The 16352-nt window shown below is 44.1% G+C and overlaps 4 protein-coding genes across 4 annotated transcripts; 1 reads left to right on the top strand and 3 right to left on the bottom strand.

The window, feature by feature from the left end:
* Positions 1 to 427: 427 nt before the first annotated feature.
* Positions 428 to 1603, bottom strand: N7529_010297 (MIP transporter; the record flags this gene model as incomplete). The annotated part of the gene is made up of 4 exons (XM_057245824.1): positions 428 to 505; positions 563 to 633; positions 692 to 1243; positions 1327 to 1603. 4 exons carry the CDS (start codon positions 1601 to 1603, stop codon positions 428 to 430), a joined length of 978 nt encoding a protein of 325 aa, XP_057094087.1.
* An 834-nt stretch (positions 1604 to 2437) lies between these two features.
* N7529_010298 (cupin domain-containing protein) lies at positions 2438 to 2990 on the bottom strand (the record flags this gene model as incomplete). Its single annotated transcript, XM_057245825.1, has 2 exons — positions 2438 to 2614; positions 2697 to 2990. 2 exons carry the CDS (start codon positions 2988 to 2990, stop codon positions 2438 to 2440), a joined length of 471 nt encoding a protein of 156 aa, XP_057094088.1.
* A 4374-nt stretch (positions 2991 to 7364) lies between these two features.
* On the bottom strand, positions 7365 to 8166 carry N7529_010299 (uncharacterized protein; the record flags this gene model as incomplete). Its single annotated transcript, XM_057245826.1, has 2 exons — positions 7365 to 7599; positions 7703 to 8166. The coding sequence occupies 2 exons, from the start codon at positions 8164 to 8166 to the stop codon at positions 7365 to 7367; spliced, it is 699 nt and encodes a 232-aa protein (XP_057094089.1).
* A 5443-nt stretch (positions 8167 to 13609) lies between these two features.
* On the top strand, positions 13610 to 15376 carry N7529_010300 (sulfite oxidase; the record flags this gene model as incomplete). The annotated part of the gene is made up of 2 exons (XM_057245827.1): positions 13610 to 13830; positions 13900 to 15376. 2 exons carry the CDS (start codon positions 13610 to 13612, stop codon positions 15374 to 15376), a joined length of 1698 nt encoding a protein of 565 aa, XP_057094090.1.
* Between the last annotated feature and the right edge of the window lie 976 nt (positions 15377 to 16352).

The raw sequence follows: 16352 nt of genomic DNA on the forward strand, positions 1-16352 counted from the left end.
TTACGTGGCTGTTTAAAGCGTAAACTCCAACATACGTCGCTCTCTGCCAGAATTTCGAGTCAGCTGGTAGATAACTTCTGCCTGTCACGCAGCAGCAACGGGAGTCTTGACAAAAACTTTGTATAGAAAATAGCCTGGGGAGTCTTAAGTTAAATGACCCATATTCAGAGGTTGCGTGAGGAATGAGTAAAGAAGATAGGGTTTTTACCCATCCTCATAAATTGTCATTGTGGCATGAACTGCTCAAGCGCTCATCCAACATCCGATATGATCTAGATCGAGGTAAAGACAAGAAGGCCACGGTTTTGCGTGCTTAGATCATGTAAAGCGCCAGTATTTACGATTAGCCAGCAAGGTGATCTGCATGTGGGAGATTTGTGCATATGAATTTCGAGGCGCATCAGGCGCAGCCTCCGCTTGCCTCGCGCTATGTAGCCCGATGATCCCACGGAGGCGCAACCAAATAAACGATTCCGTGCCCCACGGATGCGACAAACGAGCCAACCTAGGGAATGGTTTAGTTAGACAAAGAAAGATTGTGCGTAGACAACTCAGATCTCACCCAATGAGCCCAATGATAGCTGGGAAATGAGGTGGCCACGTAGACACCAAAGCAACGAGCTGGGTTCAAACCTGTAGATGCTAATCAGTCCATCGAAGCTAGGCATTTGGAAATTTGCGCATTACTTACACGCTCCAGAGTAGCCATTCCGAGTGAACCCTGAGCCCCAACTTGTAACACCAAGTGTCATCCCGACTAGAAAGGGTGAAAGTGCTGCTCCATATATCTGGCCCTGTCTAGGGTCAAGGCCCACTCCAAAGGAGAGGAATAGCAGGAGTAAGCAGAAAATAAACTCGAGAAGAAAGGCGTCCGCGACGGGAACTAGCTGCAGGTCCACATTGCAGCCGCCCACTGTGAAGTCTCTGGAGCCATAAGCCGACTGAAGCATGAACCCAGCGAGGGCTCCACCTAGCGTTTGGCCAAGTAGGTAAATGACCATTCGTGGAAAAGAAATCAGACGGGCGAAGAATGTGGCTAAAGTAATCGTCGGGTTTAGGTGGCTACCACTGACATTTGAAAATGTGAAGATAAAAAGCGTGAGAAATAGCCAATTTCCAATTCCACCGAATAGAGGCCCAAGGAAAACAGGAGTGGAGAAGACGCCAGCTGATGACCCTGTACTGGATGTGAAAGGCTTTTGTATAGAGATCCAGGCCGTGACAAATGCGTTCAGCATGGTCCCTGGTTTTCACATTAACACAATTGCTTCACAAATATGCGTATATTCAACTGTTGTTACGCGGAATGTTAATTCAATTTCTCACCTATACATTCAATGAAACCGAATCTCCAAAGATCGACATCCCAGAATCCACGAAGGTCAAATCCCTCACTCAGGGTCATTAGTGGGGCCGCATCGGGCACTTTTTTGAGTAGCTCTGCATTTTCGGGATTGCTTCGGTCAACAACCAGGCCTTGATTGCCGCCAACTCGACCAGCAAAAGGCTGAATCACGGGCGTTAAACGTGGTATCGCGACATCTTGTGATAGGTCATAATCTGGCCTGCGTCTTCGTAAGGAGTCTCTAAGTGCAGAGCTCATCACGACGGTTGTGATGTTTTTCTAGGTTCCCCTTTTTCGTCCACCTTTTGCCTTTTTCTGATGATTGTGGGGCTCGTCCCCATATCCACTGGGACAGAAATCAACAATTGCTCTGGTTCGATTGAATGCTCAGCTTGCATGCAAGGAGAATGTTGTTAACTCCAAGAGTTGGAGAAAGCAGAAAACAGAAATTGGGTGGGAAGGCTAGTCAGTTAATTCCTCCCGGTGTCCGTTAACGCGGCGCCACTGGAATGCTGACCTGACTAAGATGCGGCTTGTCCCAGATCGGCTCGTTGGAGAAACCGAAGTTCTTAATCAATATTGCTTGTTAATTCACTGCTTGAATTGGATTTTAATCCCTTATTTTGATGGCTGGATTTTCCATATTGCTCGGCTTCGTTCTTACTACTCTTGACTAAGCATCTCCGCGGCGACAAAGTGAGTAGCCTGAAGACTATTGAGTCCGAGAATCATTGCTCATTTGCTCTCATTATCTTGTCAAGAAAGCCTCAGAGGCATTCCAGAAAGTTTAGAGAGAATGCTCCGAAACTGCCCGTTCATTTTTTTACCGCTGGTAAGAAGGATTCGCCTGTCGTGGATATGAAAAGGGCAACTTCACCAATTTACATACACGTTGCATAAATTCTAGAGAACATCCATCAAACCGAATGGTTCAAAGCCGGTGGGAATACGTATGGAACAATCTAGAAGTACCAATTATTGTAGAATTTAAAAAGACTGACTGACATAGGACGGTGAAACCACGACTTCCATAGAAAACCATTGCCCTCAAGTGTAATAACTATGTAGCTATCTACCATGTCGCAAATATTACTAATCGCGTGTCTCATCAACGTTTGTGGCTAGGCGGGGCTCCCATCCTGCTTCAGCCATCTCAAACGACTCAAACAAGAAGGCCGGTGCCACCGTACACCCCACAAGTGTCCATTCACCTAGACTTTTCGCATGTTGCCACTCTCCACGCTCAACAATAGCTTGCGGCCGTTGGCCCTATAATAGAATTCAGCATGTCTATACTTCGGCCGCGAAACACACAATAGTCCGAATATTTTTAGAGACAGAAACAACTCACTTTTTCAAGATCGATCCCAAGAATCATATCCCGAGTGGGTTTACCATCATCCCAGGATAGTGACAGTTGCATAGGAGCACCAGCATAGTAGTGCCATATCTCAGTGCCATCGAGAACACGGTGCCATTTTGACAGGCCACTTGTTCCCTCGAGAAGGTAATAAATGCAGGTACTGTGTGAGCGACCGTTCGATAAATGGCTGTCACGGAAGCTCTCGACGTAGTAGCCCTTTTCAGGATGTGGGGAGAGATTCAAGGTCTTGATAACCTGTTGTGCGGAATAATTGTTCGCCATGGTATCTGGAAAGTGGGGGGAGTGAAGATCGTGACGATCGTGTCAGGGGTGAGATTTACCTTTTTCTGCCACACACCCGCTTACTACAAGCTACCTGACATATGTGCACGTGTTCACGGGTTGTGATCCGGATTATGTGATCTGTCAGATACAATTACTGCTTTCTCAATGGCCTCAACAGCCTTGTTGGGTATCGTGGAATTGTGGAAACGATGCCAGGCAAGAACTGCGGTCCGATCCCGGCAACCAGATTGATAAAGTGGAGTATAGTGGAATCGAAGTCATCTGGAATTTCCTGTCGCTCCATCGCCATAATTCCACGCCATTTATGAATAGTCTTCGTTTCCTATGCGATAAATGTGGTCTTCGTACAGTTAACACGGCTAAATACCGGAGACTCTTTTCTCTCGCTACTACAATTTTAGGGTCTTTCTGCAAATCTGTCCATTTTTGAATCGATTCAAGAGATACCGTAAGAAAAACTGCCGGTATCCACCAAGCCCTGGATCTCACCTCCTCTTGGCTCGTTCATTTAAATGACAATTGCCAATAACTGGTTGAACGATGAGTCCAAGTCAACGCTCGAATCCGGTCGTTGGGGCAAGGAATTTTCATGACCTGCGAGAGTATACTTTTTCACATATTCCATTCGGGAACGACCTGCTGCAGCCAAGTATGTCGAAGATAGGCATTGTTCGCTTTGTAATCAAAGATTTTGTTTAGACAGAATGAAAACAAGATACCGGAAAACGGGGAGGACTCACTGATTAATATCTAAACAACCTCCAAAACGCCTCTTTCTTTATTGATCAAAAGCAAAAGCATCTCTAGGGATTTAAAGGCTATAGTTAGTTCTAGTAGGTATTGGGTCAAAGTTTTTATCTTTACAATATTGTTAGCTTTCTCCTCTTACTCTTAGACTGTAGGGAACTATGCCCTAGATTGAGGGGCTTTTTCTGAGGAGCAATTACTGACTTAGGATTATATCCTGATGATCCTCCTAGATGACGTTATTAGGTCATGTCTTCCAACCAATTATTTCTCTTCTCTATACACGCGCTATTTGGTGGTTGCGGATGACACCACCTTATCAGTCCCTGTCCCTAAGTACCTGAATCGATTCGTGGTAAATATTGTGGTCTTTCAGATAATCCTAGTCGACTGTAACCTCGACTCCCCGGCGGGCCGTTTATAGGTCTATCGTCTATCACGTAGTTCCTATGAGTCAAATACGCAGCAAATAAATTCCATCACAGCCACCATAGACCTCTTGTGCTGTAGTCACGTATTAGTTCTAAGAGTTGCGCCTTACTTTTTTCTCAATCTCGCAGACGGGATTCTGAGGCCACAGACATTCCTTACTCATAATTCCGATACTCACTGGTCAAGTACCTTGATACTCAGAATAGCTAGCATCTGGCCGCCATTTTAGGATCTATGGAAACACACGCATCACTGCCAGATAGATAGTTCACTGTCTAGCACCAACGGACCGAAGATTTACAGCACAGTAGTTACTGCTAAGCTTGGTGAAAGGACTTAATCTGGTTTGTAGTAATTGTTAAACAATGTCCATTTGTAAAATTAGAATGAGGTCTCATTATGATATCATATACTTTCAATTGTCATCGTGAACGAAAGTGTGGCTCTTCAAAAGGAGTCCCTTAGCAAAAGATTGCCTAATCGAAAACTATCGTTGTGTCCTAGGTAAACAGTCTATCGAGGGAACAGACTTTTGTTGGACAATCGGAGTAGTGATGTCGGTGACTATCAGTGATAGCTAGCTGATTGGCATTGTCTAGAACATGACTGACGACTAATCTTGACCTGTGTAACAAGGAATTTATTCGATCAGTCTGCTATCATCGCTGGAATTGTGATACCTGCTAATACCTTAATTGGTCCATTGAACAGCTGGACAAAGTTATTTTATTAGATGTAGTACGAGGCTTTCGCCACCATGTAGGGACTTATAGGCACTTGAGATATCGCTGTAGTATCATCCCATGAACGGGTATTGAACACAGTTTACTCCAATGATTGAAATGTTGGTACGTAAGATACACGATATATTGGTATTTCAGCCTTCTTTCTTTGGCCTAAGCATGGATTTGATAGCTCCGGAATGAAGAGTAAACAACCGATCTTCTTTGCAGGGAATATTTGGGCTAGAATATGGGCGTGTAAATCTCCTTCATTTTGTGATAGTCTCGTGAGGTGACACACTTTCATCCGGACACGTATACAGAACCAATCTTTCGGGTCCTCTGCTTTCGGAGGATCTAATTCCAATTTTCTCGCCCCCTACCCGGAAGATCTAGATATGTGCCCTTGTCCTAATTCTCAAATCGTGTTTCAAATCCAGAGTATTGATAGGTTCCTCGATTTCTATTTTTCTTTTTTTGAGATAAAAAGATTGATCCTTGTTGAACATCGCGGAAATCGAAGAAAATTCCTGGCCTAGCCTTTCAACGGACGAATTCGATCTCCATGAAACTTCCAATCCAGTCTCTCGTGTATGGGCATTAGCTATATGTCACACTAATAGAGGGTGGTTCGAACCTTATTGAAGTGGCTTCTTGGCAAAGTCTACTAATCCGATGACCCTTCCTTATTTTAGATCATGTGCATTGTCTTCTTTCTATCTCCACAGCCACTGATGTCATCCAGGACAAGGTTATGCCATTGATGGAAATCAGATAGTGCAGAATGTTATAAGTTCAGATGAATACCACGAGAACTATCTGCATCATTGTTGTTCGGGTTTCGAGTTTTGCCCCTGCGATAGATTTGCTTTCACGGCAATTGAAATCACAAAGAGTATTTCAACCTTGCTCAAATACTGATCATCATGACACAAAAGTAACTATTTTTGAGTTACTTTCAATAAAGAGAATGCTTTCGATTGGTGCACTATTGAACCCGCGGTATAATGATGGAAACATTATCTCCTTCGGTCTCTCGCCAGATGGCTCAAAATCATCACGAATACCTCGAGCACACGAGAATGCAAGCGACTCACTATCCTCTGATCAATTTCATTTTCTAAATCAACAGAGGGTCCGGTCAAATACCAGTTGCTCAGTTTTCCCATACCTCGTTCGAAGTGACACTGCTCTCCCGGCGTATCATCATCATACACTCCCTACACTCAGTCCATCAATTCTTCCACTGAACTCAGAGCGGCCACTGGAAGAAAACAGTATTGGGGACCAGTATTATAGTCCAAATCGCGGCAGTAAAGGACTTGACTCCAATTCGAAGTACGCCGAAGAGCATATGTACTTTTTATGGTACCACTACGTTGACCTTCATAGGGATTGGGAAGAGATCCTCGCGATATTTCATCGTCAATTCCCCGGTATAAGGCGTTTGAATGTGGAAGTTATTCGACAAAAGCTCCGTCGATTCGTGAAAAAAAGGGGGCTCCATCTCCAAGGATGCAACGCTCTATACAGGAGGTTGAGCACACCGAGAAGCCTTTAAATCCCACTGATTCAAGTCTGGAATCAGATTCCAGAAATTCGGGAGTACTTCAGCTAGAGAATGTCTGGTACTCGTGGATGGAAAAAAACACATTCCTAACTCTAGGGCAATGTGAAACTCAGTCCTAAAGTGCTCAGAATATCTATAGGGGTATTGATACTACCACCCCCCTTGGATAATACTACTCTACCATATGCTTGAGAATTCGAGATTCATATGACCGCTTTGCGGCTTTCCTAACCGCTTTTCTATTAATATCTATTCAAATGCGCAATATCTAAGGGTACCTCCTTTCACTATGTAGATCTATAATAAATTCAAGTACCTTTAAGCACTACACTACCTTTTTACACATAGCAAAGATGAAATATTAAAAATACTAAAAATAGCCTAATTTTCAAATTTAACTAAATAATTCTACTTTACATTGTGAATATTTACCTTCCTCCTGTAACCTTTACACCATTTCTTTCGCGTTTTCCCGGCAATTTTAAGCATATTTATGTCTTCAATATATCCTCTTCAGGGCTAACCTATCTCATAGACTCCGAGTCCGACCAAGAGCCCGAGCTAATTCTAGAGATATAGCTCTATACTAATTCGCCTACCTAGCTGCTACTATTATTCCTACTATAGCCGCTATAACTAATCGGATCGCCCAATTTAACGGTCGAAGCCGTACGACTCGATCCTATTGGGAAGCATAGGGAGGTGGGCAAAATAATGGGCGTAAGGGCTTCTATCATCAGGGTGACAACATCAGTTCATGTCCATATTGTCGCCACTCTCTATGCTGGATGCCAAATGCTGGAGCTTGGATATGTCCTGTACTGGGATGAGATGAAATCTCATTGATTTTTCGAAGAATCTTCCAGTCAGTCTTCCTTCTTACAATAGAAGTGAGCTGTCCCAGGAGTGTACATCATGTTTCTTTTCCTTCTTCAACTCGACGCTGCAAGGAGGCAGCAAGGGGATGTTGCCAGCTATCTGAATTCCCTCATCTGAAGTTCGTGAGGCTTCGCGTTGATGTTGAAGTAGCCTTGTTTTCTGTTCCAGGCAGTAATCTCTTTTCCACTGACCGTGAATACCCTGCATCATCTTTCGCAAGTTTTGCAACCGATACCTATAGGGGAACTGTGGTGATTGCTTTTCTTTCTCCGCGGATCCTTTAATAAGCTCACCAGTACTTTTTATTATGCGAAAACTATGCTCCGGTGAGACAACACTGATAGCCAAGGATGGTCTGCAGCCATTCACAACTTCCCATATTGCGAACCACCCAGAAAACAGCCTGGTTCATGTCTTCAGACAAAGCGTATTTTGCAATTAAAGTCTGACACATGGGCCAGGCTTTTGAGACCAGCCTTTTTGGGACAAGAGACAGGAGATCCTGATGAGGTTTTGAAAAGATCAAAGTCAGGTATATGTGAGGATCTTTTGCGGCTTGATCCCTGAGGACGAGATATAGGAGATCCTGATGAGGAAACCCAAAGGTAAGCTCAGCTGTGAGATGAGCGGAGGAGAAGGAGAAGCTTATAGTATGCCGAGCCGCTACACGTAAATGGCAAGTCTCCTTAATAAATAAAGCCAGAGCCAACTCGCACATCGTAGCCATACCTAGTTCTGAATAAATAGCCGTGGCCGTGGCCTGGTTGTCCTCCATCGTCAAAGTCATACTCAAATGGGCCATATCTGGTTTTGACTGGCTCCGCGGGTGATTTGAGGATCTTGACAAGCTAGTCTCGGCCTCGAATCGTCAGAGAAATACAGGGACATAGGTCAGCTACACCCGCTTATTATGGGCAGGATCTCTTCAGAGCTGATTTTCTCAATAGACCCTGATGCCTCGTAAGTTCTTTCCATGGATGGAGTTTCAGTTTCAAACACTTTGCACAGTAGGCCCAGCGGCAATTTTCAAGTCGAAGAAGGAGTTGATTTCGCAGCACATCCTGACTGTTCATGCATAGTATTGGATTCCTAATACGTAAGAGTCGCGAAAATTCAAGATCTTTGTGCTTCACTATTGTCCCGAATAGGCCGAAGAGTTCTTTGCAGCTGAGGGATGACATCGCATCTAGATGTGGACAGCTAGACACATCGGTCAGAATTATATAGTGATGATCATTGACCCCGTTTAAAAGATAAGATAACCGAATAGGACCGAAAAGATTATAGGGCGCAATGGGAAAACGAGCTGCATAAGCTAGCCGCCCTAGAAATCGGGCCCGTAGGCGTCTCCCTAAAAGACCTTCCACAGCTTAAGAATTTCAGTATCAAAGCCTATACGCTATGCTATCTAACTCGAGGTATAGGAGATAGCAAGAAGTAGCTTAAATCAGAAGTCTTTTGGTCTTGTTGACTGTATTCCATCTACTCTTAAGTCTCTCGGGATTTACGGGCACGGACAGCCCGTGGATACTCCCTATCTAGCTTACGATCCTGATCGAATGTTAATTCCTACGTTGAGCAAGTGGCGCGTGACAAAGATGCTAAACTACTAGGACTGAAGATTTTGAAGGCGCTGATCCTTGTATTCCAAATGGTAGGCCTGTGGATGAAGGGGCGGACAAAGATGATCTAAACCTTTTCTGGAAAGATCTAGATGACAACAGGTTCGATGAGGTTGATGATGACGTTTAATGATAATGTCACCTATCTCTGGCAGCGTCGATGCTGCATAGCTCTACAATTATATCATGGACAGATCTTCCACGCCGATTCACTCGTACTGCTAATTGGACGGAGACCGAGTCATCTGGCTTTCTCCTTAAGCGTAAATCAAGTGATTAAACAATCGTGTCTGAGCTTGCTCGGTTGGCTGGAGGTAGATGCAAATAGAGCTGTAGATCTCTTGCTATCCAGCTGAGCAACCTGTCCATAGTGCTACCTAGGTAGTTGTGTGGGACAGAAGTTTTCTAGTGGAAAAGGGCATGTTGCCCGTAGTCGAGCAAGATAGTGTTTCGACTCGCATCGGGAAAGTAAGCTGTAGCAGAGGCGCAGGAGTCCTGCAAATTTCGTTCGTCTATTGCGCTCCCTTTCCTGTCTCTCTTTAGCCCGAGCTTTTATCTTCTCGCTCTTCAGCCTTCCTCCGTCTTTCTTCTTCTTGCCTGGAGAGTTTCTTGTAAGCGGTGGGACTATTATTAGCCATCGAGCGGTCGAAAGGAAGAGAGGGATTAGATATCCATTCAAGGTGCGAGCAGCGCTTAATTTAGCTAGCTTATCAGCTGATGCAAGTTTCAGCCAAAGCATTATCCAGAACCCGTTCCTGCGATTAGTTATTTAACGCTCAAGCCCGAGGACAACGGGCTGAAATTTAGGACTGTGAGCAGTCATGCAGCAGCTCGACGTTCGAGGTTTCTTTCTAGCCTCGAAAGTGGTCATCTTCGGCGTCGATCACATAGGACCTCATATTCTAGGTGTAAACTAGAAGTCAATCCTATAAAAATAAGTGTGGAAAAAAGAATTCATGTTTGGCAGAAAACATAAACGCGTTATGAAACAGGCATTATAAGGCAGGACTAGGCATAAATCAGGCAAGGGGGGGGTGGTATTAATCAGGGGGAGGTGGTAGTATCAAGTCCCTATTATCTAACCAAGTGAAAATTACCCAAAGAGACAAGAATTGTGGGGAGGTGAGATTCCTCCAGGGCTGTAATTTACGCTGACTCATCGAGGATACGTGCAGGTAGACAGATGTAAGGCCGCGGAAAGCTATCCTAACACGGACTAGTGTATTTGATGGTAGGGCCTTGAAAGATAAAAAGAAAGAGATTAGAGGTGGAAAAACTGATTACTAATATTACTATATCTATTAATCCGATTTCGAGAACGATTGTATCCATGTCTAGCTACGTGCATTCATAAATATGATCGCCTCGTTAGGGCGAGTGCATTTTTCGGCGATCAGCAAATCAGGTGTTCATTACAGATAGGTCGCAAGGGGCTTCTAGGTCATGCGATAAAGCTAGAGAGGCAAGCTTTGTGCATTTGCTACATTGTTATATCTCGGAATAAGAAAACGAAAGTTTGTCCGCAAAGAAAAATTCGCAGAGATTTACATATGGTTTTTAAGACACAGTAGTTAAATTCAGGCTGCTTCTATATCAAAGAGGTGAAGCGGGGACATTGCATAAGGCATTCTAAACGCGACGTGGCATAATTAATCATAAATATGTATAAATCGTCGGCGTGTCTAGTCCACTACTCAAGAGCAAAAGTTTAAAGACTCCTTCGGATCGGTATAGATTTAAGACCATAGCTAGGTATGCTTAATAACATAAACTAGCTTCCACAAACTCAACCTTTAAGAGTATCCATATAATGCTTTTCTTCAAATACATATAGTCGAGCATATACAAGTAACATATTTGAAATTCTACAAAAATTTTCTATTTCCACACAGTGTAGGAGGATAGATTCTTGCGGAAATTCTCTAACCAGATGATCTCAAAGCTTCTAAGCATTCGCACGATTCCGATAACAGTTATTATTAAGCAGTAGAAGCCTTTCGGATACGATGTTTGTTCCATCTCACACGACAGATAGACAAGCTCCTCCGCTAAGATCGGAATGTGATAGTCCCCATAGTATATAAATTAATTATGTAATTGAAAATGACCTTTAATGTATGTCATCACGAAGTCTAATAACGCAATCAGGAAGCTCAAGGTGAGAGCTGTATAGTGCGAGACGTTCCTTCAGGGCGTTGGCGTGAACACTAGACTCTTTTTGATTTGGCCCCGCTTTAGAATATGCGATGAGGGAATCAAGGTAACTGAAGAAGTTTGAGCATAATGCATTTCAATATAGGGGCGGGGGCCTGTGAGAACTCACTCAAGATACGGTCGAAACATGACTAACGGAGAAAACAAATAGCAAGTGAAAATGGAAAGAATTTATAGCTTTACAACAGTTAGCCACCCTTAGTGAGGAGAAATCGACCCTCAGTAGGGTAAGCAAGTTTGGAAAGTTGTGTTGGAGTTTTAGGCTTATGCTTAGTGAGTGTAGACGACGTAACCTCTCGATTAACCAAAAAGATCCCCAATGAGACTTATGCCCAGTAGGCTCTTAAGGCTTCTGAGGCTTATTGGAAGATTTAAAGAAACCCCTTACTCCAGAAGTCACGTATTTCTCGTACAGCATACTTTCAACGCGATGCTAATGATTTTTACTCGACTATGACGGAACGTCTAGTAGATGGGCTATATAGGGCCACCTGATTCTCGACATATATTGTATTTGTCATGGCGACATGACAGTCATTCCTATGATCTTTGTGGTTTGTTTGTGCAAACGGGATGTATATAATTTTAATGCTCATTAGGGGCCACCAAGAGCAAGAAAGTCCACGAATATTACAGCGTTACCTCACTTCCTGTTCATCGTCGAGCACAGAAATATAGCGCCTACAAATTAACTTTGCAACACTTTCGAGAAAAGCAATTAAAGGATCGGAATGTCATATGTGCAGCGAGAATATCCTACGCGAGATGCATCTTCATAGGCACGCAGAGAATGTTCACCGTCTTGTCACTATATGCAATTACTACACAAAAAAAGGATAGGATCGGACATTAATACGGACCAAGGCGTAAAATTACCGTCAGTTTTGGAGCTACCTTCTCTATCAGTGCCGGTAGTAGGGGTAGTATAACTAGTAGAGCCGGTATCTTATCGGATGCCTTAAGACTTTTGCGTTGTTCAATTGTTTGTCCTTTGACTATTTCTCTTTGCTACCCTAAGAGTTTGTTTAGCGTAGTGGTAGTACTTAATGTTAAGCTTAAGCGTGCATTGATTGTAGACTTTCTTTTCTCTACTTTGAGGGACAAAGAAATTTACAAAAATTACCAAGTAAGGGGTGATCAGCCTGTTAATCCTGTAAGACATGTACGATAGTGGATACGAGACGAACCGATTGAGGAGCACCAATAATAAGGTATTCAATTCACAGAGACTAATCCTTGCAAACTACAAAAGGGTATGGGTCAGAATCCTTGCGCTTTGTGACGCCATCATATGTCTGTTATCTTTGTTGGTGACACCAAGTCCGATTCGTCCTTCGTTTACGGGCTTCCCCCGTAACTTTACCGGATCAGTAGCTTCTCGATCTGCCGAGTCTCATTATAACTCACCAGGAAAACCCCTTCTGGAAGAAAGGCCAAAGATTGGAAAGAGTGCTGTCTTGGCGATCTGTCTTCCATTGTAAGGTCTAAAAGACCATTACATTCGGGCTATAAAAGCGATCGCCGACCGTAGTATTTAGCCCTTATAATTCCTTCGTAGTCGCTTTCAATCCCATCGCGAAGCCGGTACTATCGAAGTTATACCTATCGTCCGGGTCGATGTCGTATAAAAGGATAGTTTTTTAGACGAGCGTAAACTATTCACCGATGATTTTCGGGTCTTCGTATTTTACGCGCTTATAATTATGGCGCCTCGAGAATCGGCCGGAGAGTTTGGAATGCCTTTTTAGTACAGTTTATAACCCAATTCTCGTTAAACAGCTTAAGTCCAAAAAACTATGACCGATCCGTTTGACCTAACGGAAGCGGCCCCGCCTTTCCTGACGACGTTGTACTAACCAAGCTAGGAAATTCTTATGACAGGGTGGCTTCCAAGGCCGTTTTGGCTTACTCTTATTCTGATTGGAGAAGAGCTCCCCGTATCGCAATGAGCTCAAGCGATTGAGTTTCACGAGATTGCCCCAGGTGCAGATGAAGAGCTCACCGTATATTCGCTTCATCCGACCAAAAGTACTCGAGTGAGACTCCATAATGCGCTTACTGCCAATCGCTAGTTATCACTAAGAAATCTGTTTGCCCATTTTCCGAATCGAGTCACTTTGCATCGTGTCACAGCCATATCCCTGGGAAGTCGTGACATCATTCCAATGCCTAATCAGAAGTTTTGGGCCACAAAACGAATGTTACTGGATGCGGAATGAATGCTATCCATGGATGCCGGGTGAAACCTTGTTAGACCCCGCCATCGGCTGGAATGTGTTACCTCAAACAACGCATTACTTACATACATTATAACAACTATATATAAGTAAGCTGTTGGCTTGCCATTCCAACCCAAACATCTGTTCCCCCAATTTTCCTCGGAGTTATTTGACTTCACAATTAGCCATAATGGAGCTATCGGAGACACTAGATACTACCAATCGTCCTGATGAGTGGAAGATTGAACAGGGCATGGCAGGCCACAAATTGCCTATCCTTGATCAATCTGGAAGAGTCACCAACCACATTTACCCCCCACCGGAGAAAAAATTGACGAAAGATAAAAAAGCGATTGCGTCAGTGGGTGATCGCGCAAAGCTATTCGCCCGCGAGCGTGTAGGTTGGAAAGGGTACTGCTACTCCATACTTATAAGCTGAGACCAATGCCCAGAAGCTAATAGTGTTTGGCTGCACAATAGATACGTTGAGTGGGAAAAATATCCGGAGAAAAAGGCGAAAGCACGGAAGATTCTCACTTCGCAAACATTTGACCCCTGCCCTGACTTCCAATTTGGTCCAATTCCGGGGACCAATCCCGTGCTCCCGGGAGATGATTTCAAAGAGTGGCATGCCGCCCTCGGTGGTGAACTTGCCACTACGTCAGATGACTCTTGGAAATGTGTTCTCCGCGAAAAACATCCCGATATGCTTCACCTCTTGCAATTCCCTTACAATGGAGAGCCTCCCAAGCGGCTGGTCACCTCAAAGGCGATCACACCGAACCCGCTTCATTTCGTCCGGAATCACGGCGGGATCCCAATCATTGATAAGGCCAAATGGGAGCTGTCACTCGATGGCTTGGTCAATCACCCAAAGACCTACAAACTACGTGATCTCCAAGACGAAACCAAGTTTCCTCGCATTGAGAAGACGGTTACCATACAGTGCTCGGGAACTCGCCGCATTGAGCAGATTTCCCTCTACAGTGGTCAGGGAGACGAGGTTCCCCAGGCCCCGTGGGCTGAAGGTGCCATTGGAACTGCCCGATATGTCGGTATCAGTTTGAAAAAGGTTATCAAGGACTGCGGGGGTCTCGTGAAACCTGCTAAACACCTCGAGCTTTACGGTGCTGAGACTTACGTCAAGGATCTGGAGGTGGGCAACTATCTTGTCAGTGTCCCCTGGTCTAAGGTAAAGGCAAACGAGGTTATTTTAGCCTGGGAAATGAACGGTGAACCTTTGCCAAAAATTCATGGTTATCCATTACGAGTGGTGGTGCTAGGGTACATTGGGGCTCGAAGCGTCAAATGGCTGTATCGCATCAAGGCCATTGAAAACCCTTCTATGGCACCGGTTCAGAGCAAAGAATACCTCTACTTCAACCAACAGGTCGGTAAATACAACTTGCGACCCACAGATGGCATCCAGATTCAAGAAATGCCAGTCAGCTCGGCTATCATGTCCCCATGGACAAATCAAGCTGTTGTGCACACTGGAAAGATTCGATGCAAGGGCTGGGCCTATTCTGGAGGTGGCCGCTGGCCAGAACGAGTTGAGTTGTCGGCAGATGGTGGTTTCAGTTGGTACGACGTGCCACCCGAGAATTTATCGAAGAAGGGCAAATGGACCTGGCGCACCTGGGAAATCGATTTACCTTGTGATGTGGAAGGATGGATTGAAATTGTCTGTCGATGCTGGGATAACTCCCTCAACACACAACCGCTCAATGTCCGAGCAGCTTGGAACTGGGGTCTGCATGTTACGTCCTCGGCCCATCGAATCAAGGTTTATAGTATTAACAAAAGTCGCGAAATTACGAGAAAACGCTTGGATAAGTATGAGCAAATGGGTGTCCCCTTGGCTCCTCTTACTCGCTATGAGATTGTCCCGAGTCAAACAGACAAGGAATATGCGCAGTATTGGAAGGACCATGAGCCACGGGATGTTGATGAATGAGAATTTGAACTTTTGTCATGTTTAATCTCGTTGCCGTGCGTTTCAGGTAAAATTCAAGAGATCCAAAAAAAGAATCACATTTTTACTGTTGAATTTTGAACTTACTACCTTGGAACCAAGTACTTAAGAAATATCCACAGTTATGTCTCTACGGCATCTTCTTAGAAACTTCCTGCGTCTAGAATTTAGTTTACCGCCTCAGTGTCAATTATTTAATTCCTTTCTTTTATATTCCTCTCTTCATCGTCGTACATGTAGATAGGAGCTCAAACATGGTGTCTATAAGGTCTGGGAACATTCAGCATCAAGACCCTTAGAGTATAACACCTTTACACTTCCCGAAAACTGGGCTATTGGGCGCCTGCCACACGACGCACAAAAGAGAGACATACAATTCACTATACTTCCCATCAGGCTGCAGTAAGAACCGTGAACATCATGGTTAATCAAACCAAGACAATGACCACAAATGTAAAGGTAAGAGCAGGGACGCATAAGGAAAAATAGCGCTAATCCGCAAATTCACAAGTTGAACTAAAAGGCGTAATTCATCGCGGTCGTCCAATATGGTATAAACGGAGGTAATTATGGAAGGACTACAGTTTGTCGTGGCATCAATTTAGGAACTCGTGGTCTTTTCACCTAGCTATTTAGACATGCAAGCTGATCTAAAGGCTTGTCGGGGATTAATGCTTCTAGAATATCCCTTACTAAAGGCACCGCGTGCGTTAATTATTGCTGCTTAGCTTGTGAACACTTAACAAAAAGGTGAGGAAAGTCGTGGTATATGTTAAGAAACACTCATTCAATGTGGCATGTTGCTTGAAAGAAACTATAAAGGGCTTCCAAAATCCCAAATTGTCACAATATACCTAGGTATATTATACCTGGATGAGTAGAGCTGGCATTTTGGAACCATCACGCTAATCAGAAGGCTAGTAAGCTTCTACATATTTGGAATAGCAAACAAGCCAAG

The sequence above is a fragment of the Penicillium soppii genome (genome assembly GCF_028829465.1).
Source record: "Penicillium soppii strain IBT 18220 chromosome Unknown utg000007l, whole genome shotgun sequence".
Taxonomy (NCBI): Eukaryota; Fungi; Ascomycota; class Eurotiomycetes; order Eurotiales; family Aspergillaceae; genus Penicillium; species Penicillium soppii.